At 59.3% G+C, this 14,664-nt stretch overlaps 1 protein-coding gene across 1 annotated transcript; it reads left to right on the top strand.

The window, feature by feature from the left end:
• The first annotated feature begins 24 nt into the window (after window positions 1-24).
• ATP8B3 (ATPase phospholipid transporting 8B3) lies at window positions 25-12,561 on the top strand. Its single transcript, XM_007460430.1, is given in 21 exon segments — window positions 25-37; window positions 440-742; window positions 1,080-1,191; window positions 1,851-1,909; window positions 2,387-2,474; window positions 2,847-2,964; window positions 3,292-3,385; window positions 4,060-4,248; window positions 4,330-4,442; window positions 6,051-6,146; window positions 6,148-6,185; window positions 6,320-6,393; window positions 6,396-6,428; window positions 7,300-7,375; window positions 7,601-7,721; window positions 7,983-8,133; window positions 8,228-8,451; window positions 11,692-11,827; window positions 11,830-11,984; window positions 12,078-12,326; window positions 12,328-12,561. Coding segments are annotated over 21 exon segments (2,676 nt in total).
• Window positions 12,562-14,664: the final 2,103 nt, after the last annotated feature.

Raw genomic sequence — 14,664 nt, 5'->3', positions numbered from 1 at the left:
CGATCCTCCCCAACCGTCCCCGCAATGGTTCAGTCGGGTCCGGTCTTTGACACACACACACACACACACACACACACACACACACACACCCGGCCCCGCCCAGCTTCAGCCCACCCCCGCCAGCGACTGGCCCCTTAATACCCAGGCCCAGATTAAGACTCCATCCCACCCCAGCTCCTCGAGGTCACGCTCGGTCCCGCCTTAGGCCCCGCCCCTTTTGGCCCTGTTCGACAAGGAGGCCTAGCTCGGCCCCGCCTCTGTCCCGCCCCGCCTTGTCTTGGCCCCACCCCTGGGGTCCCACCAGAATGCCCCGCCCCGCCCCTAGGCCCCAACTTCCGCCCCGCCCCAGCCCGCCCCGCGCCGCCCGTTTCAGGCCCGTTGGCACCGGGCTAACAGTTCCACCGCGTCTGTCGCCCTGGACGCCTGCGGACCGCCCCAGGAAGCCCGGCCCCGCCCGCCCCGGCCCGCGTAGGTGAGCAGCGGCGCTCCCGCAGCTGTGCGTCCCCGGGCGCCCGCGCACCCTCTCAGGATTCCGCCCGGCCTGAGGGCGGGAGGCCGCAGCCGCGGCGGCGGGGGCGCCCACTAGAGGTTCGCGTGGGCCAAGGTCCGGACGGGCGCCGGAGCGCCTGGTGTCGTGTGGGCCCGGATATCCAGGTGCATTTCCCAGGGGGCTGGGCGTCGAACCCTGAGCCGCTTCGCTGCGGGAATGCTCAGGGCCTCCCGGGGGGTAGTGGGCGTTCCGGTGAGCTGAGAATGCGAGGGAGGAGGGCGTGTCCCTGCCTCCTGATACGCTTTGATTGGATTCTGGCCCACAGCCTTCGTCTAACTCCATCTGGCCCCGGCCGGGTTTCCCCCGGCTCTGGCTCCTGTGGGACCAGAGCTCATCCCGGCTCTGGCCCCACGAGATGAGCCTCACCCTGAGCCTCACTTTTCCTCATCTGGTGAATGGGCACTGGCCTTGCCCGGGCCCCCCAGGAGCATCAGAGCTGGCCCTGAGCCAGGCCCTCCCTCCCCCTGGGGGCCCCGGGACCAGTGACCCAGACGCCAGCAGTCCCTGCCCTGGGAGGTTCCAATTTCAGCAGGCAGCCCAGACAGGGGAAGAAGCAGAGGAGAGAGGGTGATCAGAAATGGGATGGGGGATCCCGCAGGCAGAGGGGAAGCCCAAAGGAGGCGCCAGAACAAGGCTGGGCAGTAGGAGAAGTAGGGGCTGAGAGCCGAAGGGTGAGAAGGCTCGGGCCACGCGAGCGGGAATGGTGCTCCCGGCAGAGGGAACAGCGGGGCCAGGGCGTGGGGAGTACGGAGCTGCTGAGTGCTGGGGGTGGGAGTCATTTGGGGAGCTGCCAAGGGCATCGAAGGACTAGGAGTGACCATGAACTAGCTGGTAGGAAGGCTCCGGGCTCTGTGGAGGGCTGGTGGTCCCTGCCCCAACGCCACACTCAGACATCTCAGCCCCTTGGTCCTCAAACACACTTCGAGACATGATGGGGAGCCCTGGGGCCCCATTTAGTCTGTCAACAAACATCGACTGAGCACCTGACCAGGCTGGGCGTCGTGTGCCGTGTGGGGATTGGGGCAGGAGGGGCAGCAGGGGGGCCCGGGAGGATGTGGGTGCGATCAGCCCCAGAGAGGTGATGGGGGCCGACCATGGGGGGCCATGGGGGGCGGCCATAGGGGTGGGGAGCAGCGGCCAGGTGACCGGCTGTAACGGGGAAGGACTCACAGCTGGTGACTGGACCTCCAGAGCCGGGGGAGGGGACAGCAGATGGACGTGGGAGGTGACATTTCAAAGAAGGTGGAGTGGTGGGCACTGTCCGGCGGCCAGTGTGACCTCAGACCCCTCCCCTCGACAGCTGCACGAGCACGGGTGGCCTCGCATACCGGGAAGACCTCGAGGGGGAGAAGCACTCGGGTGCGGGTCTGGCCAGGAGCGGGCGCAGGGCTGGGGGCAGAGTGAGGGGGTGCCGGGGGACCCCAGCAAGGGGCGTTAGAGGGCAATGACTGAAGTGGGGAGACGGGAGGCCCATCGCGGAGTTCTCAGTGGGTTACAAAGAGTTCAAAATCCTATCACTGAAAGGTGGACTCAGGATCTGTGGGCCTGTGAGCCCAGAGCTATCTGGGCAGGGAGTGGAGCCTCGGACACCTCGGCGCCCATCCCTGGGCCTCAGTTTACCCCTCTGTAGAAGGAGTGTGCGTGAGTGGGTCTCCCAGGGCCTAGGGATTGGCTCAAGGGGAGCCGGATGCTCAGGTCCACCTGGGCTCCCCGAGTGCCTCCTGTCGTGCGGGGGCCACGTGGGCCCTCTCATCTGTTTACCGGCTGGATCCCTGGGGGGCCCCTTAGGCCTCCTCCGGGGTGTCGTTAGCCCGCGTCTGTCCTCTCGGGCCTCAGAGTTCACCTGGGAGGTGCAAGCCAACAACCGGTCCCACAACAGCCAGTTCAAGGAGAAGGCCTTCCTGTGCTGGCAGAGTAAGAAGTAACGAGGTGGGCAGGCCCGACCCCCGCGGGCTTTCGGGACCTGCCGCCAAAGCTCTGCGTGCTGGGTCAGTCCACTTAGTCCTGAGGACCGTAGCGCCGCCCTCGCCGAGTCGTGGGGTCCGGTGCTGGCGCTTCGTGTGTCTCCTCCGCCCTAAATAAGTTACTAGGCAACCTTCACGGTACAGCGTGTCCATTGGGCTCTACCTGAAACCCCCGGCCTGCGTCTCACGCGGGGAGTCCTGGGGTCACAGCTCGGCTCACTGGGTCTGCACCCGCGCTGGTCATGGCCGGAGGGAAGGGGGAGGCAGTTGGGGCTGGGTGGGAACCCGGGCCCTCCTGGGCGGCTCCCCCATGCCGGCTGCCGGCTCTCGTCCCAGAGGAACGTCATCCACACGGCCAAGTACAACGTCTTCTCCTTCCTGTCCTTGAACCTGTACGAGCAGTTCCACCGCATGTCCAACCTCTACTTCCTTATCATCATCATCCTTCAGGTGGGGTGGGTGGGGGAGCCCCAGGGGTCAGTGCCTGTGCCCACTCCACTCCTTCTACCTGCTCGAGCCACCTCCTCCAGGAAGCCCTCCCCTCCCACCTTCCCACGTGGCTCTGTAGACCCAGGGTGGTCCTACCCCGTGTTTGTCTGTGTGGCTGGTGGGTCAGTGTCTGGCCCCCCTCACACTGGGAGCACCCTCATGGCTGGGTCCCCACTGCCCAGCCCAGGGCCTGGCACACAGGAGGCCCTCAATATATGTCGGATGCTGAGGGTGCATGGTGGCCCCTCCAGGTCTGAGGCGGCCTCCTGACCCCTTTGGCCCCAGCAGGCTGAGCTGATCCCAGAGGGCCAGGAGGAAGGATTACGTTCTTGGGACCCGCCGGGTCACTTCCTGGCATCAGGCCAGTCATGGGTGGAGATGGGTGAGGGATGGATAGTTTCCAGAGCACCCCAACCGCACCCAGTTTCTCATGCTGTTCTGAGTGAAACGAGACACTCTGCTTTTATCCGTTGATCCGATAAACTTTTATTGAACACCTACTGTATGCAGGTCCTATTCTGGGTACTGGGGACCCAGCAGTGGCCCTAACACCTGTCTTCAGGTGGCCCAGGGAGTGCGGGAGGTGACTGTCATTAAACCACATGGTGGTTCCGCAACGCGGAGCTCCTGCAGGCCGTGTGGGCGTCTGGTGCGTGCTGGCTGTCTGGCGCGCGGTGATGGCGCAGGAGGGGAACAGTGAGCCTGCCCCCAGGCTGCCTCTGCCCTGGGCTCCTGAGACACTCCCGCCCGACTCCCGCGGCCCTCTCAGTCGGGTTAGAGGGTGCGCAGGCCCCTGGCCTGAGCCCCAACCTCTTCCGCAGAGGGTGTCCGGGCCTGTCATCGCGCGGGGAGGAGGAGGTCATGGAGATTGGGAGCCAAGCTTAGAGGTGGTGCCGGCGCAAGAGACCGTCATCCCGCAAATACCTGACTGGCACCTCCTGTGTCCGTTTCCTCCCCGTGCTAAGGCCGCACAGATGGGTGGGTGGTGGGTCCCTGACGGAGGGCAGGCTCTCAGCCCCCTTCCCCTCCTCCACCCCACCCCCCTTCCCGGGCCAGACCAGCTGTCGTACCAGGCAGCTTCCCCAGACAAGGAGGCGCTGGTCATGGCGGCCCAGAATTTCGGCTACGTGTTCCTGGCACGCACACAGGACAGCGTCACTGTGATGGATCTGGGAGAGGAGTGGGTGTACCAGGTCCTGGCCATGATGGACTTCAACAGCGTGTGCAAGCGGATGTCGGTGCTGGGTGAGCCCCCGTGGCTCCAGGTGGGGTGGGGGCAGGTGGGGAGGGGAGCGTGTGTGGGCAGCCAGGCCTCTTCCTCCACAGTCTGCAACCCCGAGGGCTCCATCTACCTCTACACCAAAGGGGCTGACGCCGTCATCTGTGAGCGCCTGCAGAAGAAAGGCCTGATGGAGTGAACCACGGAAGAGGCCTTGGCCGTGAGTCCCTGTGGGGAGGGAGGGTGGAGGGGCAGGTTCAAGGGCACAGGGACAGGAGGAGAAGGGCAGGAGAGGAGAGTGTGCAGAGAAGTGGCCTCAGGTACCCAGGGCAGCCATGTACAGTTGATCAGGTTGTGCACTGTTCTGCCCAGCGCGCGCACGCACGCACGCACACACACACACACACACACACACACACACTCTCCCTCTCTCTCTCTCTCTCTCTCTCTCTCTCTCTCTCTCTCTCTCTCTCTCTCTCTCTCAGGCTGGAGAGGGAGCCAGACTCCAAGCTGCACCTGCCCAAAGGGAATACCTTTTTCTCAGTCACGCAAGGACACCCTGTGGTTGGGCTTTTGTTCTGGTTGCTACCCCCCTATCCCAGCCAGGCCTAGTTTCCTGGACGTGCTTAGCCCTCTCTGCCCCAAAACTTTTGTCTCCGTGGGTGAAGCCCAAACGCCTTGGCCCAACTTTCCAGGCTCTTTCTGTGTTCTGCTGTCCTGTCTATCCTGGTCCCTCCTTGACCTCGAGGGGTTCCCCAGAACCCCAGTTTCTGGCTTGCAGTTTTCTCCATGCTCAGGTGTTGCCTCAGGACCTTTGCACACGCTATTCCCTCTGCTAGGAATGCCTTCCTCCACTCTGGCGCTCAGTCACCATCCTTTGGTCCTCAAGGTTCAGCCATAGGTCCCCACCTCCAGGGAGCTGTTCCCGCCCCGACCCTGACATGGGGCTGTCCTGCCGTGCTGGCCCAGCCCTGACCCTGCAGGTCCCCAGCCTCATCCAGCACAGGGGCCAGCGGGACTGTTTGTGGAAAGAAATATCCTGTGTCCCTCCACACGGGGGCCTCCCAGACTGCCCTGTTCTACCTCTGCCTGGAAGCGGGTGGGGGGTGGGGAGCAGGCAGCTGGTCTGTGACCCACAACTGAGGAAGTGCAGTCAGAACCATGACCCAGAGCCTAGGAGCTCGGCAAGACGGCTTGGCTTAACCGCCTATGGAGTGGATGGGGAAACTTTGGCACGAGAGGAGCACAGGCCTGTCTGGAGCTCCTGACCTGTCCAAACTCAGCCGCTCAAGCCCACCTCCAGTCAGGAACAGAAGCGAGACCCCGGGCAACAGGCAAAAAGCCTGGGGGAGGGTTGGGGCATAGGAGGGAAGGAAGGAGCCACGATGGGCCCCCTGGGGCGAGCGAGCTCGGGGTCTTCCCTGGGGTCTGGAGACAGAGTCCCCAGGATCCTTACAGTTCCACCCACCCCAGAGGCCTCAGCTCCTTGAAAAATGAGGCAGAGGGAGGGGGCTGGGGCTGGGGGAGCCCTGACGGCAGAGGGTTCTGGCAGGGCTGCACCGAGTGTCTTGCGGAGTAGTTAGAATTTGCCTGTGAGGTCTGGGGGCAAAACAGCTGGGCATCGGGGTGGGGGCGGGGGGCGGGCTAAGACAGAACGGGTGTGGAGCAGGGCGGTATGTGGTCCCAGCTCCCCCTGCCCGGGAAGACAGACTGTGGGTGGCGGGTAGGTTGGGTGACCCCGGGCAGAGGGAGAGGGCTGGAGGGGTGCCCGGGTGAGGGGGCAGGGGTTGGCGGGGGTGCCAGCGCCGCCTACCCGCCCGGGGCCCAGTCCTTCGCCAAGCAGACCCTGCGGACACTGTGCGTGGCCTGCAAGGAGGTGGACGAAGACATGTACGAAGAGTGGCGCCAGCGGCACCAGGAAGCCAGCCAGCATCCTGCTCCAGAACTGTGCCCACGCCCTGCACCCGCTGTACGAGGAGATGGAGCAGAACCTCCAGGTGGGTGGAGCTCAGGGGGAGGGGTGCCCGCACCCCAGCTCCAGCCCCTCACCCCCACCAGGGAGCTGGGTCCCTGCTCAGGCTGTCCCCACGCCCACCCCCAGCTGCTGGGAGCCACAGCCATCGAGGTCAGGCTCCAGGACGGTGTCCTCGACACCATTAAGTGTTTCAAGCAGGGGAAGTGTGGGTTCTCACAGGGGACAAGCAAGGTGGGTCCCAGGGTGGCCACCCCCAACATGGGGAGAAGGGAGGCGTGGGGAGAGCTCACCCCTGCCCGGGCACCACCGTCAGCCCATCCGTCTTGTCTGAGTTCAGCATTGCCCTCCACCTTGTCCCTGGGAAGGGAAGACCAGGAACAATGGACTGGGGTCCCCTGGGCGCCTCCCTCAGGCGGGCCGGTGCCATGCTCAGCGGCTCCTTGGGGTTTGGCCCCCTGGTGGCACCATGCAGTGGGGCCCTCATTACCCCTGCCTCATAGATGACCCAGCAGGGCTCAGAGAGCATGGGCACCTGCCACAGTTGCTCAGCCACCCAGGAGCCAAGCTGGAATGGAACCTCAGGTCCTGTGGCTGTGGAGCCCTGACTCCACCCCACTGAGGCTTCTCCGGGGCCCCACTGGGCATGGGTGCCTACAGGGCTGCATTAGAACTTCTGCGGGCAGGAAGCATGTACACACAAAGTATTTAGAATGACGTTTAACAGCTGTGCTGGTGTAAAGACAAATATCCAGGCTGCATTTTTGTATTCATTTTTTCCTCTCTTCTTTATTTTTTTTAAACAAATTAATTCATTTTTTTGGGTTCCTGGAAGTGCCCTGGGGCCCTAAGCACGTTATATCTAACGCCCCGGACCCACCTCGCACCAGCAGCCCAGCTCCAGCCAGGCGAGTGGAATGGAGCCCCCTCTGCTCAGAGCTGCAGCCAAAGTCTCAGGGCTGACTCTCATTGGCTGGCCTGGTCACATGCCCTCCTCCAAACCAATTGCTGTGGCCAGGGGGAGGGGCATGCTGCTGTGATGGGCAGAGTGGGCATGGCCGCCAGGCAGGGGCCCGTGGAGGGGCTGAGGTGGGCTGGTTTGCAGAGACAGCGGTGAACATCGGCTTTGCCTGCCAGCTGCTCTCGGAAAACACGATCATTCTGGAGGAGGAGGAGATTATGTAAGACGTGGGGGTTGGGTGGTTGGGTGCGTGAGCCTGTGTTGGGGGGGGTCAGGGTTGGGGCAGGGTACCACCCATGGCCCAGGCATGGCTCTGGGGTCTGCAGAATGCCCTCAGCCTCTGCCTGGTGGGGCTCCCAGAGGGGGAAACCAAGGCACAGCTGGGGAGTGGGTGGAAGGAAGCCTGTGTGGCTGGTGTGGCTGAGCCCCTGCTGGACCCCTGCAGGCAGATCCTGGAGGTCTACTGGGAGAGCAACAATAGCCTGCAGGGTGGCAAGAAGGGCCACCTGAACAAACAGCTCCCCCTGCAGGTCAAAATGGCCTTGGTCATTAACAGGGAGTTCCTGGTCAGTGTCAGCTCAGGGTGGGCAGCGGGGCCCTGGTACCTGGGAGGGGGCTGGGGACGGCCTCCACCAAAAGGCCCCCAGATGTGGTGTTGGACCAGCCAAGGGGAAGGGCCTGAAGCGTCACACCGAGAGATGGTTCTCAGCAGGGCGAGAGCAAGGGAAGGACGCAGTCAGGTCCAGCCGGGAGGAGGGCCCAGTCGGGGCGTTCCTGGAGGGCAGCGGTGCAGCTGAGTGACGCGCCCCCTGTCCCCCGCGGGCCAGGACCAGCTGCTGCTGTCCCTGCGCACAGAGCCCTGGGCCCTGGTCCAGAACGTGAGCTTGGAAGAGGAGGAGCCCTGGCAGGAGCCCAGAGAGGAGAGGGCGGACTTCCTGCAGGCCAGACGCTTGTCCCTGGTGTGGCGGGTCGTGGGTGGTGGGCAGCAGTGCGCGGGGAGGCCGGCGGCCGGCAGCAGGCGGGGGTGGTAGCTGAGGGGCCCGGGGCCGACAGGCTGTGTGTGCCCCTGCAGCTGCGGACATCGGCGTGGGGCTGGCGGGTCAGGAGGGCATGCAGGCGGTGCAGAACAGCGACTATGAGCTGGCCCAGTTCTGCTTCCTGGGGCGGCTGCTGCTGGTGTATGGCCGTTGGTCCTACATGCGCGTCTGCAAGTTCCTGCGCTACTTTATCTACAAGATGCTGGCCAGCATGATGGTCCAGATCTGGTTCGCTTTCTACAGCGGCTTCACTGCCCAGGTGCGCTGGAGGGAACTCCCCTCTTGGGGCTGGGGTGCCGGGGCGGGTGGGCTCTGGGATTGCCGTGTCCTTCCCATAGCCTCCAGGAAGGCAGCAGGCAGGCTCACACGCTGGGGTCATCACGGGGCAGAGTTGCCTGAAGTCACAGAGCGACACAGACTTTTATTTGGCTGCATTCATAGAGGTATAGATTCCAGATGAAGGGAAGGGATGGTTCCACGCCCAGCTGAGTGCCAAGCATTTTCAGGGATATTTGGCAAATTTGAGCTTTGGAGCAAGGGCAGGACAGGTGCTCCAAATATACATCCTTCAAGGGGAGAGAATGAGAGCTTGAACTTGAGAGAAGATAAGACTATGGGGGCTGGTTCCCTAACTTCAAGACTCTTGACAGTGTCATGGTGAATACTAGCTGTGCTCTCCAGAGCGTTAGAGGAGTTGTAGGGCAGTGATGTCCCCTGTGTGTAAGGAAATTGTCTGAAGATAGACTACTGTGAGAGGGAATGAGCTCCCCATCACTAATGCCAAGGTATTTGAGAGAGAGCTTTACAGCAGCAACCCTCATAAATATATATATATATATTTTTGTTGTTGTTGTTGTTGTTGTTGGCAGTACGCGGGCCTCTCCCTGCTGTGCCCTCTCCTGTCGCGGAGCACAGGCGCTGGACGTGCAGGCTCAGCAGCCATGGCTCACGGGCCCAGCCGCTCCGCGGCATGTGGGGTCTTCCCAGACCGGGACATGAACCCATGTCCCCTGCATCGGCAGGCGGACTCTCAACCACTGTGCTGCCAGGGAAGCCCCATAAATATATATTTTTGTTTTACTTTTTATTTCTAGATATTTTCTTCTTTTAGATGCTGCTATAAATGGAATTGTTTCTTTAATTCACTTTTGAGATTGCTTATTGCTGGTATATAGAAACAGTTTTTTGTGTGTGTTGATCTGTGTGCCCTTCAGCTTTGTTGAATTTGTTTATTGGCTCCAGTAGCTTTCCTGTGAATCCTTTGAGATTTTCTGCATATAGATCCTGTCCTCTGCAAATAGAGATAGTTTTACCTCTCCCTTTCCAATTTGGATACTTTTTATTTCTTTTTCCTGCCTAATTGCTCTGGCTAGGACTTCCAGTGCAATGTTGAATTGCCATGGTGAAAGCAGGCACCTTTGCCTTGTTCCTGATCTTAGAGGGGACAGTGTCTAGTCTTTCTGTATTTGTTAATTGGAATTCTTCCATGGGAAGAACTGTTCCTTCTCCCTTATTTATTTATTCAATTATTTATTCCTATCAGTGTGGACTCATGGGTGTTTATTTTATTCTATGCTTTGTTGCTCAAGTTGTCCCCGATTTGCCCCTCTGCCATGTGCCTGCTCTTCTCTGAGTACATCCTCACTTCCTGGTGCTACAAGAGGTTCCAGGCCCATTTTGTCTTTTCCGTGCCCCAACCCTGGAATGAGCCATTCCCATATGGAGCCCTGGTTCTTTTCACCAGAGAATGGTAGTTAGACACCAAGATCCAAGTGCTTAGTGTGGTCATTTTGCTACTGGGATGCCATTATCCTCTCAGTAGACAGAGCTAGGAAATACACACATATTAACCCATGTTTAGATGCAAATCTATATCTCTCTCGACACCTATCCATCTCTCTATTTTTGTGTATGTGAGTTCACACTGATACCTCTGCTTCCTGACCCACAGAACAAAGCTCAGCTTAGCCTTTTCCTTCTACTGCTTTGTGACTCTTATCTCCAATGGTGAGAAACTTGATTCTGGTAAAAAGTTTGATCGTTACTTATTTGCTCAATCCCAGAATGCACATAAAGTGGTTTTTGGAACTGAAACTGATATTCTTTTAACTAGTCTGGATTCATGCATTCCAGAAGGGAGCTGGGCTATTTGTCTGTGAGGTCTCTTCCAACTCTCCTACCCATCAGTGATTTCCTAAATCGAAAATGACCTGAAAACACACTCTCTAGCCGTTTTCCCTCCTGTAGCTTTTTTTTTTTTTTTTAACATCTTTATTGGGGTATAATTGCTTTACAATGGTGTGTTAGTTTCTGCTTTATAACAGAGTGAATCAGTTATACATATACATATGTTCCCATATCTCTTCCCTCTTTGTCTCCCTCCCTCCCTCCCACCCTCCCGACCTCCTGTAGCTTTTTATTGAAGTCATCCACTTAGAACAGGCTCAAAGGTGCTGCTTTAAAAGAATTAGACCAGGGCTTCCCTGGTGGCGCAGTGGTTGAGAGTCCGCCTGCTGATGCAGGGGACGCTGGTTCATGCCCCGGTCCAGGAAGATCCCACATGCCGCGGATTAGCTGGGCCCGTGAGCCACGGCCGCTGAGCCTGCGCATCCAGAGCCTGTGCTCCGCAACAGGAGAGGCCACAACAGTGAGAGGCCCGCGTACCGCAAAAAAAAAAAAAAAAAAAAAAAAAGGACAAATACTGTCTGATCCCACTCACAGGGTGTCCCTGGGGGAGTCACATCCATAGAGACAGGAAGTAGGTGGTGGCGGCCAGGGCCTGTGGGAGGGGGTGGGGAGTCAGTGTTTCTTGGGGACAGAGTTTCAGTTTGGGAAGATGAGAAAGTTCTGGAGATGATGGCGGGGATGGTTGCACGACAGTGTGAGTGTACTTAATGCCACTGAGCTGTGCACTTAAAAATGGTCGAAATGGTACATTTTATGTTATGTGTATTTTACCACAGTGAAAAAAGGCGGGGGAGAGGACTCACTGGCTCATGGAATCAGAATCTAGCAGGATGGGTCGCAGCTGGGCTGGGCCCCAGAATTGACTGGAATGGTGGACTAGGACATGGCCACAAACCTGCCACCTTCACCCACACAGGCTGGACATTGGGCTGCCCCAGACTCTGATTGGCTGATCCAAAGTCAGGTTCTAGGGAAGGAATCTGATTGGCTGGTCCAAAGGCATGTCCCATCGGACTTCCCTGGGGGTCCAGTGGTTAGAACTCTGCAGTTCCATGGCAAGGGGCACAGGTTCGATCCCTAGTTGGGGAACTAGGATCCCACATGCTGTGCGGTGTGGCCAAAGAAAAAGAAAAAGAGAAAAAAGTCAGGTCCCATGGAAGACTCCAGTTGGGTCAACTTGGGTAGGAAAGAGCCTGTCCAATCCATGGTGGCAAAGGGCTCTGATTGGCCCCCGCTGGAGGGGCAGGTGACCCAAAAGCAGTCAACATGGCTTAGGAGGCTGGCGACTCCTGCTCTCCCCTTTGATCTGTAGGAGGAGGAGGTCATCACCGTGGAGCCCATAGCCCGTGTCCCCCGGGAGGCACGGACCCAGCACTCCAGCTATGCCTTCTCCCACCGGGAGGGCTATGCGGACCTCATCACACAGGGCACAATTCTGTGGAGGTCACCAGCGACATGCTGGTTGATCACACGAAGCCACCTGATGAACTGCCCTGGAGCATGGAGGAGTCCTCCTGGTACCCCAGGAAGATGTCGTTCCTGGGGAGGAACAGGCGCCAGCACCAGGGGAAGGTGTCCTCTGAGGATGTTCAGCCTGCCTCTGAGGTGAGCTCATCCTTGCCTCTGGATGGGCAGTCCTCTCCTTATCAGGAGAGCCAGCACTCTCTCACCAAAAACCGGCTGTCCGGGTCTCTCCAGGAGAAGTTGCCGAAGAGGCAGGAGAGGTCACTGTCATATGAGCCGTGGCCATATACTCCCCAGAGTCTGCCACCAACCAAGGAGACACCACTATCAGCGGAGGGGAGCCAGATGACTTCTGAGAGCCAGATGCTACCTTCAAGCCAGCTGTCTTTGAAGAGCCAGTCAGCACACGTGCAGGCGAAGACATCCCTCTGGAAGATCTGGAAAGTGTCCTGGAAGAACTGGCCATACACCTGGCAAAAGGAGTCCGGGCCCCCCCAAGGAGGGGACGGTGCCAGTTTCCAACTCGAACCTCACCGCTCTGATGGAAACTCCACCACCAACTGCGAGAGGATCATCCACCAGCGAGCAGCCAATGGAGGTGGAGCCCTCACCTGTGGAGAAGCAGCTATCGCCCATGGAGTGGCTGCCAGGGCCCAGCGAGGGTCAAATTTCACCTGGTCTGGCAGGGCTGCCGCCCTCACCTGAGGAACAGCAGTGACTGCCCAGGCTTAGTAAGTGTCACCCAGCATTGTGAGGCCTTCCCCCAAAGACAGGGGCTCCACCTGCTCTTCTTTCTCTAATAAACCACAGTCTGTCTGACCCCACGTCTCCTTGAGGCTCTCTCTTCCTATACTTCTTTCTGTGATGTCCCACGGAATAGTTCTTTTCTGGTTTTAAAAATCAAAACACTGACCTCTAGTGGCCTGATAGGGGATTTGCAGGGAAAGCTGGGTTGCTCTGGGTTTCTTTGGGTTTCTTTACCCTGGGGTAATGTGGATAAGAGCTTTATTGCTCTCAGAAGGGAGAAAGGTGCTGAGCAGACTCTGCTTACCAGCCCTGGCTTCCTGCCTGCAGCCTGCTGGCCTATCTCAGGGCAGTTTATAAGGTCCAGTCCTGACACCACCCAGCCTTTTCCTCCACCGGGCTGCCCTGGTTTCTTCTCAAACAAACCACCTTACACTTTAGGCTCCAGAAGACAGCGGTCAGTGACACCTCAGAAGCAGAGCCCAGCAAGATCCGAGGCTCAGGTGGCCCAAAGGCCCTGTAGAGTGTGGAGCCCTGTGGGGGCAGGGGCTCAGGGAGGGCTGAGTTCAGAGCAGAGAGGGGTGGGCTGGGAGAGGCCCGCTTCCACTCTCCCTCGTTCCCTTCCTCCTTCATGGAGGGTGAGCCCCATGCCTCCCACTCCTGCACCAGCCCCTCCCCCCCATTCAGCAAAGGCACAAGCCCAGGTGAGTGACTAGAAAATAATTTATTGGAGGGAAACAAAACAACAAATCTAGCACAGCAATGGTTCACAACGATGATGATATATTTTTTTAAACTTTTAAGCCTGTCGCCTGAGGGTAGGGTGGAGGGGGCCTCTGTTCCCTCTAGCCCTGGGGGTTCGGGGGAGGACTTTGGATGACCCAAATTGTGTGTACCCTGAAAGCAGCCCTAGTGTCCAGTTGTGATTACACACTCAGGGCCACGTGGCCTCTTGGCTGCCCTCACCCCTGGTGGAGACAATCCCCCCAAAGACCAGCCCTTGGGGGGCCTGCCAGGGATACAGGAGGAGACCAGGGAGCTGATGGGCTGGTGTGGCTGAAACTGCTTTGGGCCAAGAATGTGAGTGGTCCCAGTTCCAGCCGGTGCAGGGGCCCTGGAACATGCCCCACCCCCCGCCCTCATTGCAGGTGGGTTGAACCTGTGCCCCCAAGGCCCAGCCCTCCAAACTTGGGCCTTCTGTCCTTCAGGGTGTGAGGGACCCCCTTTGGCCACCCAAACCCACCTTACCTGGGGCCTGTCCTGGAAAGTGGGCTCTCCCCTGGTGGGAGCGTGGGCCCCGTGGCAGAAGAGTCACAGTCCGGGAGACTGTCTCAGAGCCCCCTTTCATGATTTTTTGGGGGCCCCTTTGTTCTCTGGGTACCAGTGGGGGCTGGGAGGGAGGGCTCCACAGGTGTGCACCCCCTACCTCCCAGGCCAGACAGAAAGGTGAAGGCCAGGCCTGAGGGGGCTGGGGCGTCTGGGTGGAGCCCGGGCAGGTGCCTGCCTTGGGGGGGTTGTCTCAGGAGGGCCCTTCAGATCTGAGGAAGTTGGGGTACACCCTGCCCCCCACCAACCTAGGCGACAAGACTCGAATTTGCTGATTGTCTGTCTCCTCTGAACAAGCCACTTGGGAATTCATGCTAACGTGAGACCGACCCGACTGGGCGGGGGGCCCGAGGTGGCAGTGACGCCCACTGGTGCCCCAGGACCAGGACCCGGAGGGACTCTGGTGCCAGGAGCTAGAGGCCCCGCCACCGGCCACCTTCCTTCTGCACCTGAGGCCCGTCCACCCACCGCCGGCTAGACACACATCCTTGGAAAGGGGGGAAAGTAACACAGAGCAGCGCTAAGGAGCACCGAACAGCACCGACTGGGGCATGAAACACAAGATGCGACACGGAATCCCGGGGCTCTGGCCCCGCGGCCCCGCCCCACCCCCACCCTTCCACCTAGTACATTATCTTCAAGAAAAAGTACATTAGTCATGCATCAAATCAAATTCCATTGCGTCTTTTTTTTTTTCATTTTTCTTCCTTTTTTTTTTTTTTCTTAAATTACATTTGAACACAGAACACAC

Source organism: Lipotes vexillifer, unplaced genomic scaffold, assembly GCF_000442215.2.
Source record: "Lipotes vexillifer unplaced genomic scaffold, Lipotes_vexillifer_v1.1 scaffold225, whole genome shotgun sequence".
NCBI classification, from domain to species: Eukaryota; Metazoa; Chordata; class Mammalia; order Artiodactyla; family Lipotidae; genus Lipotes; species Lipotes vexillifer.
Note: the sequence above shows the minus strand (reverse complement) of the source record. Positions and strands in the feature narration are given on the sequence as shown.